An 11,862-nucleotide genomic window follows, 5' to 3' on the forward strand; every position below is an offset into this window, starting at 1 on the left:
CCTCCCTGAGATCAAAAGTAAGATGCCTGTTGTGAGAGAGCCTGGGAGAGGGCCATGAGACAAGGAACTGCCAGCAGCCTCTAGGAACTGAAAGTAGGCCCCACCTGATGATCAGAAAGAAGAGGGAATCCTCAGTCCCACAACTGCAAGGAAATTAATTCTTCCAAAAACCACGTAAGCTAGGAAGAGAATTCCAAGCTCCAGAAAGGAATATGGCCTGGCCCATTCCTGCATCCTTACAGAGGACCCCATGAAACAAAGCCTGGACTCCTGACCCATGGACACTACAAGATAAAAAAAAAAAAAAAAGGGTTTGTTGTTTTAAGCTGCTAAATTTGTAGTAATTTGTTGCATAGCAGTAGAAAAAATAATAGACCCTCCATTCCATCAACTCTATGGCCTCAGACTGGTCCTGGCACTCTTCAAATTGTCAAATATCAAATAGTCGGTAACCACAAGATGGTCATGGGGGTTTGAAAATTAATTTGGGGAACGTACAGAGGGATAGTGGATGGGGGGAGGGGGGTTCACACAGTGTGAGGGATATAAATGATAAACGTCTAAGTTTTGCTTTGTCTTGTGCACCTGAAACTAATAAAAAAAATAAATTGTCAAATATCAGTGTGCATCAGATTCACCGGAAGGTCTGTTGGAACAAAGAATGCTGAGCCCCAACCCCAGAGATTCTAATTCATTAGACATAGAGCGAGGTTCATGATGTATAATTCTAACAGCTCCCCAGGTGATGCTGATGCTGTTGGCCTCCAATCACACTTACAGAACCACAGGACTAGCAAGACTATATTTACCTCTAGGTACTTCAAATGCCCTCAGTAGCAAAATACTATGAGAACATAAGCATCTGATTGAATGAAGCAAATGGTGGGTTTCCTTTCATATTAAAGGTTTCCACCAAAGAAGGAAGAGAGAAAAGATCTTACTAAATTATATTTTAAGGCATAATACCTGATTTTCATTAAGGTACCTGATTCATATTACTCCTGGGACAGGTGAGCAAATGCTTATTTCCATAGATACACTGACACATGACTTTTCCCCATATAATTTACTTTTTTTTTTCTGTACTGTTTTCATTATAGTGGCCTGATTTATAGTAGAAATTGTTAAAATGTCATAACCAATATTTATACTTGAAACTGTTAAAATGCCGTATTCAATATTCTGAAAAGACTCAATAAATTTAAACTGAATTGATAATTATGGATTAAGTTCGTAATATCCCTATCGTAACTACCTAAACAATACAATACACACATTTTTTAAAAGAATTACAACCACTCATAATAATATCATCAAGGAACTATAAATTAAATATTCTTCTGTTTTAGTATTAGGTTTAATAGCTGGGCCAATACACCATGGATCTAAAGGACAATATACACATCAATAGAATTACAATACCTAGGCTTTTTATGTTTGATGTTCCAATTTGTTTAAATATAAAAATCACCACCTTTTGTCTTCATTTTCTATAAAGCTTTTTTTTTTTTTTTTTACAGAAGTGCCTCTTTCTATGTTGGCAACTTCCAAGAAACTGCAGAATGGTTAAGAACTACATTTTGAAATGAATATTCATATCAGAGATATTTATAACATTGTTCATGTCATTGGTCTTTATCCTTCCTCAACACACACTTCTGAGAATTACAATGAATTCTTCAAATGCTGAAGAAATGACCTTCAATTCTTGCGTAGGCTTGAAAATACATTTTTAAATAACAAACCTTCAAATTAAAAAGGAAATGAAATCAAAAATAAGTTTTGTGGGAGGAAATCACATTGGCAAATCCAAGATAATATAGAAAAGAAAGCTGAGAGTTAAAAGTGGTCTAATAATTTGCTTAAGTAAAATAATTTGCTTATAGATATTATAACAGCAACACAAAAATATAAGCTCCTGAGGATAGGGATTTTTGTCTTTTGTTTATTGATGTGTTCTCTGTTTCTAGATTATTTAGTACAGAGTAGAAGTCCAGAACGTTTGTTGAACGAATGAATGAATGATTGGATAAGGCAAACAAAACACAGCTATGATCCTGTGTGTATTCAGCACCAACAACCTAGAATGTGGAAATGGTTCAGATTCCAGCACAACATGCTAGATTCTCAATATAAAAGTGAAAAATACAAAATCTTGGTGTCCCAATAACCACTGTCTTAAGTATATAAAAGCTAAGTATATAAATAGCTCTGGTGCAATGGAATAAATGAAAAAAGAGTTATATGTAAGTATTATCAGGCCACAGACTGGTTGAAAAGCTACAAATAAGTGATAATGTTTGAGTCCTACCTAAAAAGATGAGTGAGAGAAGAAAAGAAGGTTTGAGCATTAAATAGATCTTAGACCACTGTGAACCTGGAGGGCGTCATGCGGGGTCTCTGCTCCCGCTCCCCACAAGAGAACGCAGGATATGGTGAGGCCAAAAAGGAACACCCACGGAGCCATAGATAGGGGAGTCATACCACTATACTCTCGCTGGCGGCTGGGTTGGAGACACAGGAAACAGGAGCCACACTGTTCGCAACCCTCAGTGTACCGCTTGCAGGCTCAGCCACCATCTTCTTGCCAGCCCCCATTTTTTTTGCTAGCGTAGCCACGGCAGTTATATTAGTGGCCAATGGCTCACTGGTTACAGCTGACGGCCAACTAGCCACAGCTGATGGCCATCCAATCAGTTGATGGCCATTTACTACCTGAGCCAGCACCTTTCCATGTGAGGCTGAGAGCCTGGAAACTGCTCTCTGGGGCTCTGTCCCCACAACCACTGACATGAGAACACATAGTACGCACTGCAAGTGCATCTCCAGCTCTTCTCCCATCCAGGTAATTTTCTGCTGAGCTGCGCTGCTTAGAGAAGGGTATGATCTAGATCCCTTTCCTATTTAAAACAACTCTGGTAGAAAAGATGAGTAAAGAAATCCCTCTCTGTATCAAGCCAAAGTGCAGAAAGTGAAAAGGCCACAAGCCATTTCTTCTCTACTCTGAGCATAACATTTAGAGTTACCATTATTTTATCCAGATAGGTTAAGAGTGTTTGGAAATGAAATTAGTCTCACAACTTGGAACATCTTAAATTCCATCTATCTCTGGATTTATCTCAGAGTTTAGCAGAGTCAAGTTGTCATATTGAACTACAAAAAGCAACACTCTCTTGTCCTACTCCTAGGAATAACAATTTAATTGTTTTCAAATTATTGAGCACTTTCTACCTGTCAGGGTCTATTCTAGAGCTAGGAACTACAATGGCGGGGAAATGAAAGTCCAAGTCTTTTGGAATTTCTATTTTACAGAAAAAAAAATAGACAAATACACTCAGATAACAATAAAGCTATGAAGGGAATAAACAGTGTCTTGGATTAAAAAAAAGGTATTTAAAGTAGCCAAGGAAGGCCTTTCTCAGGGTGTAATATGTAAATCGAGACCTGTTGGATGAGAAGGAGCCATTGAAGTGCTAAGGAGAAAAACTATTTTACAGACCCTGGAAAAGCACAGGACCTAAGACAAGAAAGACGTGTGTTATTCCAGGCCAGTCTAGCTTTAGCCCAATAGGAGCTGGGAAGAGTAGTGTGAGATGAAATGGGAAATTACTGGAGAATGACATGGTTCAATTTGGGTTTTTCAAAGCTCATTCTTGTACGTAGGTGGAGAATGCATTAGATAGGGGTATGACTAAAAGCTGAGAGATCTCTTAGAAGACTAACTACCAGGCAAGCAAAGATGGAAGATTAGATGTAATGCAGGGTCTCTGGTCCCACTCTTGGTGGGTGGACACAGAATATGGTGAGGCCAAAAAGGAACACCAACGGAACCATGGGTAGGGGGTTCATAGCACTATAGTCTCGCTAGCAGCTGGGTTGAAGATACAGGAAGCAGGATCCACGCAATGCACCGTCCGCTTCTCTGCCAACCGCCTTGCCAGTGTAGCTATGGCAGTTATATTAGTGGGTAATGACTAACCTGTTAAAGCTGATGGCCAACTATTTACAGCGGATGGCCATCTGATTCATCTGATGGCCATCTAATAACTGAGCCAGCACCTTTCCACCTGAGGCCGAGAGCCTGGAAACTGCTCTCTCGGGCTCCGTCCCTACATTAGACTAGTGTTGGCAGTGAAGGAAGAGAATAGAAGATGACTCAGAGGTATTTTGAAGGTAGAACCAAAAAAATGTATACTTAAAATTTTCTAAAGAGACAAGTAAGTGAATTTAAAATTGCAGAGAGGAGATTTAAAAAGTAAGGAAAACATTTTGAGGCAGGAAAGAATGGGAGAAGCACACACTAAGGAACAGCCCCAAAATAAAATATTAAAGTGATATTTACAACTCAAATCCCATGTCCTGCCCTGGGCCTCTGTTTTCTTAAAACAAGATTAAACTCAGCAGAAAGAGGAACTGCTCTGAAGATTTTTAGCCTTAAATGGTTGAGCCCAAGCCACTGGAAAAAGATAATTTACCCAATGAAAATAACAAAGCAAGATTTAACTAAGATCATTTTAGTGAGACACAGTGGTTTTCACTCTGGCTGCACATTCAAATTCCCTGATGAGCTTTTAGAATTATATACCCTAGCTCCACTGGAGTCCTTCTGATTTAATTTGTTTGAGGTGGGACACAGGCATAGGTATTTTTTAAAAGTTCCACAGAGGCTTGTAATGAGCAACCAGAAATGAGAGCCCTTGAAGAACAGCTGAGGATGTCAGGTCAATAAACCTATTCCATTAAATGATGGATTAATAGCAAGAATGGGGTGAAGGAACTCCACCCCCTCCCCCAGATGAGGAATACAGGCCCATTGGTTAAACTTAGTTCAAGACGACAAGAAAATAAAAGTCAACTTTCTTCGATGTGTTTTTTTTTTAAGCTAGGAAAAATGTTATTCTCACCTCACTTAAGAATACACTCATATAGACATCAGACATATTTTAAAATATATTTTATTTCTATTATAAACAACAAACAGGAAGAGATTAATAGCTGATAGTTAACTGAAAGAAAAATAGAAGAGGAAGAGGGGAGTACCAATCTTGCCTACACAAGGAGACACACAGGAAAAAATAAGAATTGCAGTGGGAAAGTGATCACAAGGGATAAAAGGTTCCGTTATTACGGGGGGGGGGGGAGGTTGTAATTGGTGACCAGACTACACCTGGCAGTGGGTTTCACTACTGTACCACACCACTGTAGCTTTTCAACTGCTCTCAAGTCAGAACTCTTCCAAGATTTTGAATGAGCCACAGAATTACCAAAGCGGGACTAAAAACCAAGTGCTATTCTCCTTAAATAGAGACCAGAAACGTAATTCTTCGTTGGCAAGCAAGATTCCTTGTTTCTGGAGGGTGAATGGGTAATTGAAAGCAAGTGCAGTTATACAACTTGCCCTAATCATTCGATTAATTTGTGGTCTCACTGGAATCAGAACCAAGGTTTAACATTGTTAGGTTTTTTTCTTTGTTCCATTTACACTTTCTTTGCACCCTAACTCCACTGAAAACAGAAAAGCCTGTAGTGGAATTTCTAAATCTACACGTCTGGAGTTTTAAGAGTTGCAAAAGTCCAGGTGAGGTGCTATTGTGTGAAGGGTGCCACCCAAATAATTCGGTGGGATAAAATCTGGGAGTTGAGCAGAAAAGATAAAACATGCATTTTTAGTTTTAAGTGGGCGTGTCCACTATAGGAAGAGAGTGAAAGGAAGAGAGAATTGAGGGCTAAAGGAAGGAGGGGGGACGTAAAGAATCACAGAATGTGGTTACGGTGGGGGGAAGGGGATGCCAGGACACCAAGGGTGCAGATGAAGAGTTGAACCGAGTTCCTAGGTACCGGCAGGCACTGGCCGGACAACTCCCAAGTAGGAAGCGCGAGCGCGCACTACAAGTCCCAGAAGCTCCCGCTTCCTGGAGCCCGCGCCGCGCCGCGCAACGCCCGCCGGGAGTCGGCAGGAGCCGCCAAGATGTCGCAGCCCAAGAAAAGAAAACTTGAGTCGGGGGGCGGTGGCGAATTAGGGGAGGGAACTGAAGAGAAAGATGGCGGAGAGCGCGAGGCGGCCCTGCTGCGACCCCGGAGGACTAGGCGGGAGCGGGACCAGCTGTACTACGAGTGCTACTCGGACATATCAGTCCACGAGGAGATGATTGCAGACCGTGTCCGCACAGACGCCTACCGCCTGGGCATCCTGCGTAACTGGGCTGCGCTGAGAGGCAAGACGGTGCTGGACGTGGGCGCGGGCACCGGCATTCTTAGCATCTTCTGTGTGCAGGCCGGGGCCCGGCGCGTGTACGCGGTGGAGGCCAGCGCCATCTGGCAACAGGCCCGGGAGGTGGTGCGGCTCAACGGGCTGGAAGACCGGGTGCACGTCCTGCCCGGGCCGGTGGAAACGGTGGAGTTGCCGGAGCAGGTGGATGTCATCGTTAGCGAGTGGATGGGCTACGGGCTCTTGCACGAGTCCATGCTGAGCTCTGTGCTCCACGCACGGTCCAAGTGGCTGAAGGAGGGCGGTCTTCTCTTGCCGGCTTCCGCCGAGCTCTTCGTGGCGCCCATCAGCGACCAGATGCTGGAGTTGCGCCTCGGCTTCTGGAGCCAGGTGAAGCAGCTCTACGGTGTGGACATGAGCTGCCTGGAGAGTTTCGCCACGCGCTGCATCATGGGCCACTCGGAAATCGTGGTGCAGGACCTGTCCGGCGAGGATGTGCTGGCCCGGCCGCAGCGCTTTGCTCAGCTGGAGCTCGCCCGCGCCGGCCTCGAGCAGGAACTGGAGGCTGGGGTGGGTGGGCGCTTCCGCTTCAGCTGCTACGGCTCGGCCCCCATGCACGGCTTTGCCATCTGGTTCCAGGTGACCTTCCCCGGAGGAGACTCGGAGAAACCCCTGGTGCTGTCCACCTCGCCTTTTCACCCGGTCACGCACTGGAAGCAGGCACTCCTCTACCTGAACGAGCCTGTGCCAGTGGAGCAAGATACGGACATTTCCGGAGAGATCACTCTGCTTCCCTCCCGGGACAACCATCGTCTCCTGCGCGTGCAGCTGCGCTACAAAGTGGGCGACCAGGAGGAAAAGACCAAAGACTTTGCCATGGAGGACTGAGCGTTACCTTTTCTCCCAGCCACCTCCCAAAGCGGCCAGACCTGCGTAGTAGAGGCGGAGGGGGTTCGGAGGAGAAAGGGAGATCCCACCAGCAAGTAGGGGGCACTATCTTCTGTCTCCCTTTTCCCTCTTGGCTCCTGGGGAGGGAGAGTGACTTCAGTCTCCCTTGGAGGAGAGTCTTCTGGCGATATTTATTAAAAAAGTGAATCGGATGCCCCCAACGTTGGAAACAGTGTTTTTATTAATAGGCTTTTAAGCCTCAAAAGCATGTGGTACCAAGCACTTGTATTTCTTTTTTGTTTGTTTCACGGAAAAAAAGAAAACACAGAAGAAAATGTCAGTTTATGAAGGATCGGTGCACATCCCTGACACTTAACACCTTATCTAAGTTAGAGAAGCCAGGGAGAACGGTAATAAAGAGTTTATGGTTAGACTCCATAAATTTCCAATATGACTTTAATATCTCTCCAGAGCTGTAGTCTCGCCTTCTCTGAATTCCCTCCTTTCCCAGTTGCCTCTAGGCTACAGTACTTCTTCCTCATTGTTTGTTAAATAAACTTTAGTACTGGTGAGGAGAATGAGGCAGCAGTTTGACCCTGTTCTCATTACACTTACTACTTACATAGGGTGCTAAAATTGATGAACACATTACTCCATTAAGTAGACTGTATATATAATTATACAGCCTACCTGAGAAAGCTAGAGATGGTACATTAAGGAGCAAAAGACCTGAAAGACAGTGAAATGGATTTTTTATTTTTGTATTTGTTATTAAGACTTAACCAAGAAAATTTTTCATGTATGTTCCATAATACATTTTTGGGTAATTTTATGAAACAGGCTAATAGAGGATGTTTCAGAACCTGACTCAAGGGCTTATTCATCACCATGGGTAAATTATTTAAGTTCACTTAATTAAGGAAAATATTTTCCCAGCTAGAAAAGTTCACTCTCTTTTAAATTCCTTCACTTAGATGGGTCATGTAACCTGGCCTACATACATCAAGTGAAAGTTCCCTTTTTAGCGCGTTTTTTTTCTTTTTAGCTCAGCCAAATGTGAAAGTTGTGAATTTAGGAAAATCGTTTGTAATGAAGTGTGAGCCATGTTATCCAATTTATTTTCCCGATGTTTCCCTCATCTCTGTGGCAAATAAAACATTGGCCTTCTATTTTTATAGATGAAGAAATTTTGTGTACTGTCTTGAGTTATAATGCTTTTGCCTTTTCAATATTGTCAGTTCCTAAGAACGTTGTTACAGCCCGTTCAGAACATAGCTTCAGGGTAATTCAGACTGCTTAGTGTATGGTTTTTTTCATACTGTTAGCTTTTGTAAGGTGTGAAAACTGGTTTTCTGAAGCGCTCTAACACAAGTTTTGTTTCTAGTAACTGAGTTTTCTGCTCCTTGACAGGTTGGATATTAAAGTACTTAAGTATTATAACTAATTTTTTAAAATTTGGTGTTATAACACTTGGGGTCTGCCATTATGAAGGGAAACAAATGTACAAAATCATAGATTTCGTCGAGTCGTGGCCTTTGTCGAGATCCTTGAATAGCAAGCAGGACAGTTATACTTGTCACCATTTTGATGTCAAGATAGTTAACAGCCTGTATAAGTGGTACAGTCATAGCAAGTTAGGCTTGGTTTAAGCTGTTTTATACTCCTTATTGTAGGATCAACAATATAAGTTGAACATTTATTTAGAATTTTAGTGTATGGTTTTTGAGTAGATTTCTGGTGTTTTTTGTTCTGTTAACTTGCTATTATGTAATGATCCCTTTGCCGTATAGGCCAATGAAAGCATCTTCCAAGTTCCATTTTTTAAAATCTGTTTTCTAAATATATGAGTATTATAGAGTTCTTATTACCAGTATAAGCACACAAAGGGAAACACTAGCTGTAACTCTGGATAACTATAGAAGTGAAAGGTAAGTATTTCATAATTAGGCAAAGTAAGCTTTAAAATTATTTATTGTTTCCCCAAAGAAAAATGAATTATCATAAAAATAAAGCTACTAAAGCAATCAAGAGGCAGCATAGCATAGTGGTTAAAACCTTGAATGCTGAAGCCAGACACCTCATGCTGGAGCCAAGCCTCTACCACTCTCAATGTATGACCTTGGGCAAAGGGCTAAACTGTTTTTCTCTCCTGCTTTCCTGCAAATTGGGAATGACAATGGAACCCTCTTAGAAATGTGAGGAAGCAGTGAATACATGTAAGCGTGTAGTACCTGAAAGATCTCAGTCTCTCCTGGCTGTTGTGATTATGGAAAATTTTGTATGCCAACCTGGAGCATTTGGACACATACAAAATGTGCTACAGAATAAACACTCAACATTTTGGTTTTTTCACAGGTGTTGTTTGACAGTATCAACGTGGCTGTATATGACAAGCAATGTATGACACTGGATACCCGACGATCCAAAGGAAGCCCAAGGCCTTTGGCATGAGGACACTTCCAAAAGGATGAAAGTGTGAGATGCAACAACATCCACGCACTGTCCAATCTCTGTATGAACTGGTATTGATTGCTTAGGGCCTTCTGAGCCACGGAAGGAACTTCCAGCCCTAAGGAATAGAAACACATGGCGAAGTTCTACCTGCTTTCCTCGAATAGCTTACATTTATTTAGCCCTGTGAAACTTTCCAAATATTTCCATTAATTCACTGGACCAATGGGCATTTTTATTGAGTGTACAGTCTAACAGTCACTGTGATAAGCACTTAGGATACAAACCAATAAAACATAGTTTCTGCCTTCAAGTACCATGTTTCCCCGAAAATAAGACCTAGTTGGACCATGAGCTCTAATGCGTCTTTTGGAGCAAAAATTAATATAAGACCCGGTGTTATGTTTTATGTTATATTAATATTAAAATAAGACCAGGTCTTATATTAATGCTCCAAAAGACGCATTAGAGCTGATGGTTCATCTAGGTCTCACTTTCAGGGACACACGGTAGGTATGTTCGTTCATAGGATAAGCCAGAAAGTAAAATAAACAATAATGGGATAAAGACTGTAATGACACCAGTTGTTAGGGAGGGCAGGTAATTACATGTTAGGAAAAATGACACAGGTAGTAAAGAATTCACCTAAGGTTACATAGCTAATTCTTCACAGTTGAACACAAGTCTTTCAATTCCTTACCACAAACAAACAAACAAAAAAATCACTTTTTAATTATGTTAACCTTGCATGCTTAAAAAAAAAAAAAAGGTTCATACCTCTGGAAGGGAAACAGCAGTTGTTATCTTTCGATGAACTTAGGGAAAAGTCCTTAGTTTAAGGAAGTCTCATTGGAGATCTAATAGACCTCTAAGAGCCACTTTCAGTATATAGGATCTCAAGATTGACAGATAGTAAGCACTCATTGAAACACCCCCTGTACCTATTTCTCTAACAGAGGTAATAAAAAATGGCACTCTTTCTGGGGGCCTCAGGAAACTGAATCCCCAACACTAACAAAAGTAGATGAACTCTGCCATTCTGGCTATAGCGCTGGAGAGCAGAGAGGCATCCGATGAGGCATTCAGTCATTTAATTATTTAATAAACACCAACTACCTAATAATTAAATTCTATGATAAATAAGCAAATCCTAACCTCAAAGAACTGGAATACAGTAGAGGAATAAAATCTGCATCAGTGAATTGCATACATTCTGTAGCCTAGAAAAATTTCATTCCAACTAAAAGAAGGATCGGGAAGCCAGCCCTCTCACCAATTCCATCCTTAAAATTTCTCCCAGGTACAAAAAAATATTATTACATTATGAGATCTCAGAGAAAAATCCCTCTATGGTGTTAGTTCCAAAAATAAATCTATGCCTTCTAAATAACTGGTTTATTTCAGCTAATGGACACTGTATTGGGTAGATGATTCTTCTCACATTGGTGATTAGAAAGCTGAGCCAAATTTATGGCTCACTTGTGCTCTTTTTTTGCTTTATACCTGGCTCCATGTCCATACCCATTTGTTTTCTTGATTTATCTCTCTCACTTATAATAAATATTGCAGTTTTGTTGGAATTTATGTATCTTTGTCCTAATACTTTTTGGCATTAAAATATGTTCCTACTTTCTGTAATACCTTCATAAGTTCTGAGGGCAAAGAGTTTAGAGAAAGGGCCAGAAGATTCTGAGATATGTCCCCTTTATTTCCTATGAAATCTGGTATCTAACGTTGTTAATATGGATGGAGAGCTGATTGGATCCCATCCTTCTAGCCAACCTACAACATTTTACATTTTGTAGAATCAAGATTTCTGAATCTGTGAAAAACTCTCAGACATATAGACAATCTTGAGGAAAACTTGAATGTTGTGCATCTCTTTCTAAACCTAGAATAGACCCCATTGAATCTTAACAGTAAAGAAAATTATAGATTGTGAAACCTCTTCCAAAAATGTGTCGAAATAGTTTATAGTAATGATAAAGGAGAAAGATGATATAATGAGACTATTTCTGAAAATATCATAGATGCTTATAGAGAAAGGCATTTGAAACAAAGAATCTTGGACCTAACTAAACACAAAAAGAATTTTAATAAAAATTAAGACATAACCTTTATATACTTGCCCTTCTTTCTATTCTCTCCCTAGATGATCTCATCCAGACCCATTACTTTAAATAGTGTACTGTATGCTGATGACTCCTTGAAGGTATGACAACAGCACAGAGCATTTACATCAGATCATGATAATCGGTACGTGTTTATTGAGTGTTTGTTACATGAGAGTACTAGTTTTGGTTTTAGTGTGTCAA

General features: G+C 41.0%; 1 protein-coding gene across 1 annotated transcript; it reads left to right on the forward strand.

Annotated features, from left to right (window-relative positions):
* The first annotated feature begins 5,940 nt into the window (after window positions 1-5,940).
* Window positions 5,941-11,127, forward strand: PRMT6 (protein arginine methyltransferase 6). Its single transcript, XM_074318726.1, has 2 exons — window positions 5,941-7,191; window positions 9,452-11,127. The coding sequence occupies exon 1, from the start codon at window positions 5,969-5,971 to the stop codon at window positions 7,094-7,096; it is 1,128 nt and encodes a 375-aa protein (XP_074174827.1). The 5' UTR covers window positions 5,941-5,968; the 3' UTR covers window positions 7,097-7,191; window positions 9,452-11,127.
* The last annotated feature ends 735 nt before the right edge of the window (window positions 11,128-11,862 follow it).

This window comes from Rhinolophus sinicus, linkage group LG14 (assembly GCF_036562045.2).
Source record: "Rhinolophus sinicus isolate RSC01 linkage group LG14, ASM3656204v1, whole genome shotgun sequence".
In the NCBI taxonomy this organism is placed as follows: domain Eukaryota; kingdom Metazoa; phylum Chordata; class Mammalia; order Chiroptera; family Rhinolophidae; genus Rhinolophus; species Rhinolophus sinicus.

What these genes read in the sequence shown, in the direction of transcription:
- PRMT6 (XM_074318726.1), top strand. Translation starts at nt 5,969, where the DNA reads ATGTCGCAGCCCAAGAAAAGAAAACTTGAGTCGGGGGGCGGTGGCGAA.